Below are 11,690 nucleotides of genomic sequence, written 5' to 3'. Positions count from 1 at the left end.
CTCCTAGGAGTGGTCACCGAAATCGGGTAAGTTTAATGCCCACCTACCTAGCTGCTTATCTGCTATCTACCCTTGAGGACAACGTATCTAGGCTATGCCTCCCTTACTTCATGCTGAGGTCTATACATCACTATGCCTTACATCCCGAGGATCCTAGCCTACCATATGGAAGAGCCCTTACTCTAGTCTTTGAGCACTTCACAGTCGATCTTTCTGAGGAGGAGGGATCGGTCCCGAGGGATAAGTTCTCTGTCAAGAATTTGAGGCAAATGAACCTGCGTGCCTTGATGGTAGAGCCTCAAGAAGTTGAGGACTAGGAGGAGGAGGATGTGGAGCAGGAGGAGGGTGTGTCCATGGAGGAGGATGAGAGTACCAGAGATGACGGGAGTCACTTCCCGTACCAGGAGAAGATCAGAGAGGAGAAGGTTTTGGAGGAGATGCCGTTGGACACAAGGGAGGCAGATCTTGCTTTCCATGGAGCTGGTGGTTCCAGATCAGCCAGAACTAGTGGCCCAGACATGCCTAGTGCTTCTGGCACACAGACTTCAGCTCTGCCACCTGCTGGAGAGGCACCTATGTTGCAGGATATCCTATCAAAGCTCAGGTCCCTGAGAGAGAGTTAGGTTGAGCTTAGAGGTTAGCTTGGAGAGAGTGTGGCCAGGGAGCAGCAGCTTCTCAGGAGGGTGGAGGAGAACACCAGTAGAGAGCTCCAGATGTAGAGGCAGTTTGGAGAGATGGAGTCTAGGTTTCGACAACTTACCTGGGATATGTACCACTCTTCTAGGGTGATCTTTACGGATGTCCGTCGTGTACAGAGGAGAGTGGTGTGCCTCCATGATTGATTCACTCACTGGGACACGTGCCTTGGCATCGACTCTCGAGTCCACTTAGGAGAGCCTTTCGATGTCTCTAGCGATGACTCCGACTCTGACTAGTACTCCAGACTGATGGCCTATCATCTCCTAATCTTTAACTTATCATTCTACTTGTCTTTTCTTTTTCAGCTTTATTTGACGGTCTTGGCTATTTTGGGTTTCATGGTTGACTTTTCTGCTTTATTTACGTGATCGAACTAGTATATCTTTAAGAAATGATAGCATCTGTCATTCATTTTATAATTTATTTCATTGGTGTACTTAAAGTTTGAGTTGTGATCTTGATAGTAATTGAAATTTCTGAATGGTTTGCTTATATTAAACTGCGTGGTTTGATGGTCGTCGACACGGCCTCCATGTATTATTATTTTATCATTCTTGTTATCTATCAGGTTTTATGTTTGAAAATTTTTGTTTTTCTCATTTTATGCCATTATGTTACTAAAATTTTGTTAAAATTTCCACTACAAGGTAAATTCAATTATGACAATTTCAAAAAACTAGTTAACCAAGATTCATATTAACAATGCATGCATGCCATGAATACAATGGTTACAAATCTTTATATTTAAATTTAAGGCTTTTTAACTTTTCATAAGGTTTTTATCTTCACCCACCCCAGACCTATTATAGTTTCTATGGGGTCTAAGCAATATGCTGTAGACAGGCAGAGCATCTCGCTTTGATACCACCGTTGTCACACCCCGCTCGCACAAAGCCGAGCCGATGACCGAGTTAACATCGATTGACTCACAAACCTGCCAGGATCAATAATGATGTGACTGCGATACAGCATACATCTACTATTCTAAGATAAGACCTGTATTTTCAGCGAAAGACCTGTTCATAATTATACCTATAATTGTTTTCCAAATACTTGATACCCAAATTGAATTATAAAAGTCACATACATTTGGGCTCGAAGGTAACAAAAGGGAGTACATCGAAAAGAATAAAAAAAAAATCACTCATGAGTCACAGCTGCCATGCAACATAATCCTCGCACGTGCAATCGGCACCATGCTCAAACTCTATAGGGACCCACCAATCCTTAGATGAAAATTCCACAGTGGGGCCCGGCTCCTGTTTACTAGGCGGATAACCTGCAAAATCACCTAAAAAGAGTTGTACACGTAGGATGAGCTTGCTAGCCCGGTAAGTGGAAAGGAAGACCACACAAGGCAAACCACACAAACAATCACCAAACAAATGCACCTATACGCAATTCCTTTTAACCCTATTAGCCTAACAACATTACTAGATTATAGTTTTTGTGCTACTCACAATCACAGTTCGCGTATGCCTCGGGTATGAACCGCGAACCTCATCCCACGATACGCCCATAGGGTTGTCAGAGAAGGCCCATCGTTGGTATTGAAATTTAAAATGTAAGTTGAAATAACAGAAAGTAAATTGGTGATTCCACCTGAAATAAAAGTAGTACGATCGACCCTCTGAATATATCACCAGGATTACTGACTGTCCTAGCGATCAGAAGTGCGTACTTTTAACTGCTACAAGAGTTTGACAACTGCAACCTGATGCTTCCCCCCAATGATCCCCCAGCACGTAAATTCCTATTGGGAAGGATTATAGCACAAGGGTAAATCACATCCTAGCTACATGCCTCTACATAAGCATAGTACGATTACACAATGGCGTCGCGTCCCATACCACGTGCCACCATGCACCCATTTCTAAGCCATCTATGGCATCTAGAATCTAGCATGCATATCATGTCCAAATGAAATTCCTCCATCACATACATCAAGTCATAATGGATATTCATAATAAAGCAAAGAATAGTATATCATGTAAATGCACATTTAAATGCGTAATATGGCATATTTGATGTTTAGTCTACACACAAGTGACATGATGACATGGCTAGATTAACATATGTTAAATGAAGCATAATATTCTGAAATTAAGTCAGAGTCTACTCCCCACTTACTTGTAAATGTACACGGTGCTTGTACCGGATATGAAAAAGATCCGATGTGTGGGTATGCGTATATTGAGTGTAATCTATCATAAACATAATAGTTTATCATTTCACTATTTTGGGGTCAAAATCATCATGTTTGAACACTGAAATCGAGTTTAGAATCATAAATAAGGATTACCCATCAAATTTGGATCAATTATGAGAATTCTGAAAAGACAGGTGGGCTAGAGCTAAAGACAGGTGGGCTATGTAGGCCACCGATTTCAGCCCACCGGTTACATCAGAGCCCAGAAACTGAGTTTTGGGAACTCAGGTGGGCCAAAACCTGAAGATAGGTGGGCTAAAAATACCCCCAAGTCTTGAAATGAAATTCTTTCAAAATCTTCCTTGACTTTTCTTCGGCTTAGGGAACTTGTTTGGGGTCAATTCGGTGACTCAAATCACTCAACTAAGGTCAAATCATTTATCATCAACCAGATCTAAGATCAAATCAAAAGAAAAAGGAAGATTCTTATCTCTTTCTCAAGAGCACCAATGAAATCCCAAATTTCACTTCTTTTGCTCAAGAACCTCCAAATACTCTAGATCTTCACCAACACTCATTCCAAATCCTTCAAAATCATTATACACACCTTCCATTAGACCTTAGATTTGATTATCCAAGTAGGATTAGCAAGATCCAAGTGGGTTCTTTCCCAAAAATCAAAAAGTAGGTTTAAGAAATGGGTTTTCCTAAGAATCTTTAGACTGTGTACAATACCTATCTCAAATCGAGGATCTCGATGAGCTGATCATTAATCCGGGCTCAAAATACCAAGACCTAGCTCCGGTGAAGCTCTACGGTCAATTTTTCCTTCTTCTTCCTCTTTTCCTTTATTCTTCTTTCTCTCTCTTCTTTACTCTCCCACCGACCAATTATCATTAATGAGGGAAAAGACAATTAATGTCACTTCTTTTATACTTGGGCCCCCCAAAATATCTTCTATTCTCAGGTGGGCTACCTCAGGTGGGTAAATCTCAGGTGGGCTATCTTAGGTGGGTAATCTCAGTTGGGCTATCTCAGGTGGGTATATCTCAGGTGGGCTTCACTAGAAATAAACTCCCACATAATATTAGATTATAGTGGCACCCACAAATACTAGTACGTACCTTTACTTTTTGTGCATGGCCTCGTGGTACGTGCAAGTGTAAGGCTTGGGTGCACGTATTACACTTGGTACTCGTTCGGTCATGTCAGGCCAACCTGAGTTCAAGGTCACCCTTGCTATCATATTCCATATGGTACCTGTGTCGGTTCTCTCCGGTTCAGCCCTTATATGATCAAATCATGCTTGTTCTTTTAAAGGAAGAGTGTTGGATTTAGATTCTCTCTGAGTTCTCTCCGATCACATTCAATAATTGATCGATTCAGGTCGGGATACCATTGTGGGTCACACCCCATTTATGGGACTCTTGAGTTTAATTTTTTTTTTTTTGTCCTTATGTGCTCTTTTTTTCTAGTCAGATTGCTGGGTCTTTTGAGTGTTAAAGTGGACAAGTACCATACATGCTTTTTTAATGTAAACATCCCATTAGTGCTACAATGAATCATCTTACATGCCTAGAACAAGGAGGTCAAAACCAGTGACGTTTTTGAGTTACCTTCAGCTCTAAGTTAATTTCTTCTCAATCTATAGATCAGCTCCCCATGTGGGGAGAGGAGCTAGAAGCATATACATGAGCATTCAAGCCTCATTATCTTCTGTCTCTTCAACGGGTTGTTGATCTTGCAAGGACTTAAGCTCGGCCTCTTCTCTCAAAATGGGTAGTTAGACCGGGTTTAGAAAGTAGGGTATCACAGAGAGAGAGAGAGAGACAGACCCAGGGAAGTCGATTTCAGCATGTTGGTCTCTTGTAGATTATGGTTGTAACTAAGGATAATGCATGGTATGGGGCTAGGCAACAACCGAGAGAAGCGAGGTTTTAAGGACATATGCCAATTTCTGATATCTTCACAACTTTAATCAGGGAATATCAATAATACCTTATACTTCTTTATTGGAAAAACAATAAAATTAATATGTTCATTCCATGACATGATTTCTCTATGATAACTTAATAAGGGCATTTTGGTTGACTAGTGGAGAGAGAGAGAGAGAGAGAGAACGGGAGAGCGAGCAAGGAGTGGTGAGAAAGATTTGATAGAGGGGCTATAATAACGTGCAGAGGTTATAAGAATGGAGGAGCGGGAAGAGAATAAGGCTCGATTTTTGCATGGGAAATGACAGATATTCCAGATATTCGGTGATGTTAACACATAAACACTATATTATATTTATATATATACTATTACTACATGTAATAGTATATGCCGCAAACATGATTTCACCTTCCTCATTGTACTATAATTTATAAGGGCATCTTATCAAGAAAAGCCTCAAAATATTTTTATATATTGCGGCATTTAGTAGGAAATGCCTCCAATGCTATTATGTGTCCAGGCATGGCCATAAATATTCTTTCGTGCCACGGCGTTATGGAATAAATGCCCCTAAATACTCATATATACGGCTGCATTTGTTACTAAACGCCTCAAATATTCTTATATATCATGACATTTTTTTATAACGCCGCCAATAGGATTATATACTGCAGCATTTTTCAATAAACGCCTCCAAATACTCATATGTTCAGCGACATTTATTACTAAATGCCTCAAATAGTATTATATATCACGTCGTTATGAAATAAACGCCGCCAATAGGGTTAAATACTGCAACATTTTCCAATAAACGCCTCCAAATACTCATATATATTGCGGCATTTATTAAATGCCGCCGTATATAACATACAACAGCAGTCTATACAAAATGCTGCCTATTGTGTTATATAAGATGGCATTTGCTCGAAAATGCCATTGAATGTTTATATTTAACGGCATTTGTAGGAAATGCCAAAGGCCACCACTCAAGTGCCGCCATTGACCACTTTTCTTGTAGTGTAAAACCTAATATCATTCTTTTATATAATAGTATGATATGATATATAACCTAAGATCACTAAAGTCAATACCATGGCCCCGATTGGTGGAGCTCCTTCTATGTTCAAACAAAGTACACTACAAGAAAAAATAGACAATCAACCGACTTAGAGATGCCCCGAAGTCTCGTCAGAGAAATTGTTACAAAAGGGGCTCCCAACTAAGGTTGAGGCGAGGACAATGCTGAATCCATTACCAAAATGATACACATCTTCATTCTTACAGTGGGTCCTGCTAAATTAGGGGTTTGCGGGTACTTTTAGTGGATGTGCTATACTTATATGTGCAATACATTTCTAGCTGGCTATGGATCATATTCCAAGCAGTCCTTTGCATCGTAGACTTAACCAAAAAGAGGATCATAGTAAGTTGTATTGTGAATAGTTTGTCTATGTACTTTGTGATTGGATCAATTCATTATATTCCTTCGCAAAGGGGCCACCAGCTTATTATCTCTCTCTGGTCTAATGTTTATACACCATGACTATTGACGCTTTTTATTGCCCTGATATAAATATCATTCATGTGGCATATTAGATAGTGCTGAAATTTCATGGACAAGTGACTCCCAACATCTCTTACTCACATGCAAAGTTTAGACAAAATTGACTTAGCTTAGTGGAAACATATCTCTTTTAGTAACAATGAAAAATATGAAATTTTAGGAAATAAATGGACAGCTGTAATTGTAGTGAATATGCAAATACTGGGTATATGGTTGAATCTGAGATGTGGGCAACCCTAAACCATTTTCTAATATTCATATGGTTGACAATTCCATGTCAATCTTCCGTCTTGGAAAACTTAGTACTGGTCTATTGAATACCCTCTAGAGTCTGCCAAGCAAAAGTTGTTGCTATAAAGCTTCTAAAATAGAAAATTTTCATGTTGCCACATTTTACATTTCTCAATTTTTCTTTGTGTTGGTATTGCTAGCGTAGTAGCTAGTTGTTATTTATCTTTTTTATTTTTTTATTCTTTAATACAAATGACATTTTAGCCAAAAAAAAGCCGAAATTTCCTTGAATAACAACTATGTTATCATATCTATGCCAAAATTTTTCTTGCCAATTCTTGCTATGATTAAATTTTTAAGATTCTTCCTCTCAAAGTTTTCCTTCATTAATCTGATCCTAAATCCTCCAAATGCACCAATAGAGGCAATTTGAATTGTTCCTAGAGTCAACTATATCAGAGGTTCTTCTGACCTAAAAAATGTATGGCTTCAATTCTTCACAAAAAGAAATATTCTTAATTTAACAAAACTTTAAGAGATCAACTTTTTGATTGACATGTCCTTATTTCACAATTTTACCAAAAAAAATATATATATATTATTTCACAAAATTTCTAACATCCCAATTTTTGGTAGATTAGGAATGACAAAGAAATTATGTGATCTGTAACCCTTTAAAAGAGAGGGCATGTGTCCTTTTTGTTGAACGCACTTTTCTAAATCACTTTTTCTTGTTTATATTTGCAATACTCTTTTTGCGCGGGAAATACTTGTTGGGTTCACATCCATTTAATACATTTTGTAGTGATGTCAATTAGGAGGCTGAACCAACAACAATGACTGAGCCAAACCAAAATACCAAAACTAGACCAACCAAATTCTTTATTTGGTTTTGGTTTTGAATTTAGAAAAGGATTTAATATATGAGTCCGATTTTGGTCTGGCCCAGTTGGACCCATAAGACCGATCAGATGGACTGAAACCCTAAAGCCCAATTAAAAAAAAAAAATACTTTATCAAATTTATTCATTTATATACTTAATCATTGGGTTTTATATAGACATATGTGAACTCAATTTAGAGTTTTAATTGAAGTATCTTATATTTGTTTTTATATGTCCATAAACGATAATGGATCGAACTAATCTGACTGATAACTAATTGGTTTCAGTTCGTCAGTGATGGACTTCGGCTGATGGCAATGCTGAAGGTGGAGCCCCACATTTCAGATTCTAAATATATCGGTGTGAGCCTCTACTGATGGCAATGCCGAAGGTGGAGGCTCTCTCCGGCTCTTTTGATCTTATCTTGTAATTCTGCTCATTCTTTTTTTGTTCTCTTCAATAAAATTCTGATCTTTTAGCAAAAAAATCGGTTTCACTTTGGATTTTAAAGACCGATGACCTTTTTGGTTGGTTTCCCTGTAGACCAGTATGCGTTCAGGGGCTAGCTGATTAGTCAGCCGACTGAAACCGTCTGATTGAAATTCCTAGGATTGTATATATCATAAGTTGTAAATTTTAGGGGTTAGAGTTTGGACATAGAATTGAGATGTGCCTTGGGAAAGCATAAGGAACTTGCCTGACCTTATTGTGCAGCAATCTAGTGAGCAACTTAGAGTAGAAGGTTTACATTTATACAGGGTTTGGGAGGGGCAAATGTATACAGTTTTACCCTCGATTTACAGAGAAGTTGTTTACATGTTTCAAACCAATGATCAACTTCTTACAATATCGCAGCTTAACCATTGTACCACAGGTTTGTCCATCACTAAAAATGTCATACCAAACAAGTGACTCTAATGAGATACAGCCTATGTCCTTCATGAAAAGATCTTCTTCTTAGTTCAATTAGATCCTGTCTGTTTGGTGAAGAAAGGGGATGGGATAGTAATATTAGTGGGACCATGTATAGTGGAATAACGAAACAAGAAAAAGAAAAAGAAAAAGGTTAGTGTTGGCCCCACAAGATATAAATAATGTTTTCAATCTCCACTTTAGTGTTTTCTGTTCTTTCCCCAACACAAAGTCCCACCATTGTTTTTAGAACTTTAAAGAGAGGTGGGGTGGGAGAAATACATTGCCAGGTCAGCCAATAGCTCTTCTTAATTTAATGGTTGTTGTTTCTTCAATTCTCTTACCTTGGTAACCAAACAAGAGACACTTCAATTCGGTATTATGTGGAAAAGTGAACATTTCTCCCATCCCATTTTTTCTAGCAAATAAACAACCTCTTACTTTAATACACAAAATATCTTCCACACTAGGGTTCCTCTATTGATATTGACTCTTTGAATGAGAAGGTCTTTGGATTAGTCATGTGTAAAAAATAAAATTCCAGGCTCCATCTCCATTGTATTGGCCACCATGATAGGTTTTCTATCATTGTATCTCCAGTGGCTGCTCTAAGGTAGTCAAATGTGAGTTTTCAGCAAGCTTTATAGGTTCCTACCAATTTTTTTTTTCCCATTATATCTCCATAGTCCAGCTGACTTTATGGCTACATATGATACAGGAGAAGGTGAAGTTACCATTCGGCCAAAAGATTTTCCACAAAATTTCCAAAGTCTTGTGGACTTGGATGCCAGTAACACTGTTTACTTTAGGAAGTAATGTAATGGGAAAGTGATTGTATAATCTTTTACATTGTATTATGCAGGGTCTGTCCTCCTTGTTAAGGGACTTCCCTACCCCTCTTTAGGTCTGTCTAAAGGGGGTAGGGGTCACGGTTGCCTCTTTTTGTATTTCTTTCTATTTTCAATACACAAAGTTACTTATCAAAAAAATAGAAAAAGGGATTCGAAATACCTTCCAAATGGATTGATGATCATGTGGAGATCAAGTCCACAAAATTAGAAGTTCTAATTCAGTGGTCCTATCAGAGAAACAGTTTACTCTGTGGTTGAAATTTATGCCATGTGGCAAATCAATTGATGTACCTTCTTTCTCCTATTTTGTGTCTTGTTGTTCCCTCTCCAGCCCCCGGATGGAGAGGATCTAAATCCCCAAATTTAATGGATAGATAGGGATCAAGGTCCCCTACTTAAATGTCCATTAAAAAGTCATTTCTGCCGAATTTAGTTTAATGAATGGCTAAAGATCGAAAGGAAAATGCCAATACAAAGGATATAAGATTTAATTTGGCTTTGAAATTTGAAAAACAACTGATAAAACTATACTCCATTGAGATTTTTTTTGGTAGGTAGGGAAGGGGAAGTAGGTAACAGTTATGAGGTTTGAGCTTGAGAACTCTTGATGAGGATAGATTTTTTGTACACCACAACCCACCAACTACGCTAGACAGTTATTGTTCTCCATTGAGATTTAAGTACCATGTGGCAAAAACTAGCTAGATTGGCTGTATAAGACCCATTTGACCAATAAAACAAACTGATTTATACCAAAGAGGAAGGGTAATTTTGGCAGCTGAAGAGTATTTGGAAATTTGCATTTACATTAGGCATAGGAAAGAAGTTTTTCATTTAGGGTACTGGAAATATATGTTTTTGGCAAAATTTTCTCCCTATATATAAATTCAAACACCCCTCACATTCCCATGCAACCAATCCAATTCATTTAAAAAAGGCACAAACCCAACGCATTCCGTTCTCTATTGCACCTATACCATGACACATCCTATTCGGTTTCTTGAACTTCTGATAGTAGTTGCATACTTTAGTGTAAGAGGAATGATGTTTTTCTATTCTTCATTCATTTTATTGTGGTTATTGTTTGTTCCTGTTTTATCTTACTTATTTGATTGTTATTCCCCCCCTCCCCAATGGAATCGCAGGGTTTTCAAGCTGAAAATTCATTCCAACTGTACTGGGAAGAACATATTGGTCTTCCACACCCTCCACATTGGTTAACTACAAAAGCTTCTCCATTAAGCCCCAATCAGGTGGCAATGTTTATGAAACTAATGGAGGGAAATGAATTGACCTCTCACCTACCTTCATTCTGTATGGAGGCTAATGTTGCTTGTTCTACAAATGCACTGGTGAAGAAGACAATCAACAACAGAACCCTGCCACACTTAGCCAGATGGAATGCTGCCAAACTGAAATATTCACTTCCAAATAAAATACCCTTGTCGGTTGCCAGCCAAGGGGGATTGCCATATTTTAGGGAATCAATGGTGAAAGAGGGAGATTTCATACCTGTCCCTGATCTAAGGGACCCAATGTCATATAAATCATTCTTGCCACAATCTCTGGTGTCAAAAGTTCCATTTTCTTTTTATCAGATCAAGGAGTTGAAGAAGCTTTTTGGTGTAGTGGATAAATCAAATATGGATGAGTATATTCATAACACCCTAGAGATATGTGAGAAATGCTCAATTCAAGGTGAGGAGTGCATATGTGCGACTTCAGCTGAGGATCTCATCGATTTTGTTTTTGCGAAATTAGGGCGCCATTTATCCGTGTGGAGTACAGAGAATGTTGAAGGATCTTATGAGAATGTCAGAGTTGGCTCTGTGAAACTTATCCATGGAAACCTAGTTGAACCACCAGCCTTATGTCATAGTCAGCCATTCCCATTTCAAGTCTATTATTGCCATGTTTTACAGAAAGTTAAAGTATATGCAGTTGAAATGCATACTCGGATGAAAGTGAATCATGCGATCATGGCATGCCACTATAATACATCAGCATGGAATACAAACCATCTTGCTTTTCAGCTGCTGGGTTCTAGCCCAGGTCAAATTGAAGTCTGCCATTGGATAAATGAGAATGGAATTGTCTGGACAAGACTAGGTTGAGCAACGTTCTTCGAAGATTTGACATTCTTAAAGTTTTTTTTGTTTACATTACATGTTATTGCTTTTTCTATTTGAAGGATAAATAATAAACTAGTTTTGTTTTCTTATTATGTCTTTCAAGTTTCAATAAAATTTGCTCTTCAATTGAAAAATATCTGTCCATTGAGCGTTCATCAAGGAAAAGCCCATACGAGAGCAATTCTTAGAGATAATCTCAAACAATGGCAAAGTCCATCTTTATCGATTCTTCCAGACCTTGGGATCCAAAGACAAAAATGATTTTATGGTCGATTTTTTTTTTCATATTTGAATGCAAGCATAGCTAAAGTATTGATTTGATAAAAGAAAAGG

General features: G+C 38.1%; 1 protein-coding gene across 1 annotated transcript; it reads left to right on the top strand.

Moving 5' to 3' along the window:
- Positions 1 to 10,157: 10,157 nt before the first annotated feature.
- On the top strand, positions 10,158 to 11,449 carry LOC122068311 (polygalacturonase non-catalytic subunit AroGP2-like). The gene is made up of 2 exons (XM_042632192.1): positions 10,158 to 10,257; positions 10,371 to 11,449. The coding sequence occupies exons 1-2, from the start codon at positions 10,204 to 10,206 to the stop codon at positions 11,337 to 11,339; spliced, it is 1,023 nt and encodes a 340-aa protein (XP_042488126.1). The 5' UTR covers positions 10,158 to 10,203; the 3' UTR covers positions 11,340 to 11,449.
- Positions 11,450 to 11,690: the final 241 nt, after the last annotated feature.

Source organism: Macadamia integrifolia, unplaced genomic scaffold, assembly GCF_013358625.1.
Source record: "Macadamia integrifolia cultivar HAES 741 unplaced genomic scaffold, SCU_Mint_v3 scaffold369, whole genome shotgun sequence".
NCBI lineage: Eukaryota > Viridiplantae > Streptophyta > Magnoliopsida > Proteales > Proteaceae > Macadamia > Macadamia integrifolia.
This window is presented reverse-complemented; position numbering and strand designations above follow the sequence as displayed.

Bases quoted from the DNA above. Each gene is read 5' to 3' on its own strand.
- LOC122068311 (XM_042632192.1), top strand. From the start codon at position 10,204: ATGACACATCCTATTCGGTTTCTTGAACTTCTGATAGTAGTTGCATAC. The intron at 10,258-10,370 runs GTAAGAGGAATG...ATGGAATCGCAG, and splicing joins TAGTAGTTGCATACTTTAGT to GGTTTTCAAGCTGAAAATTC.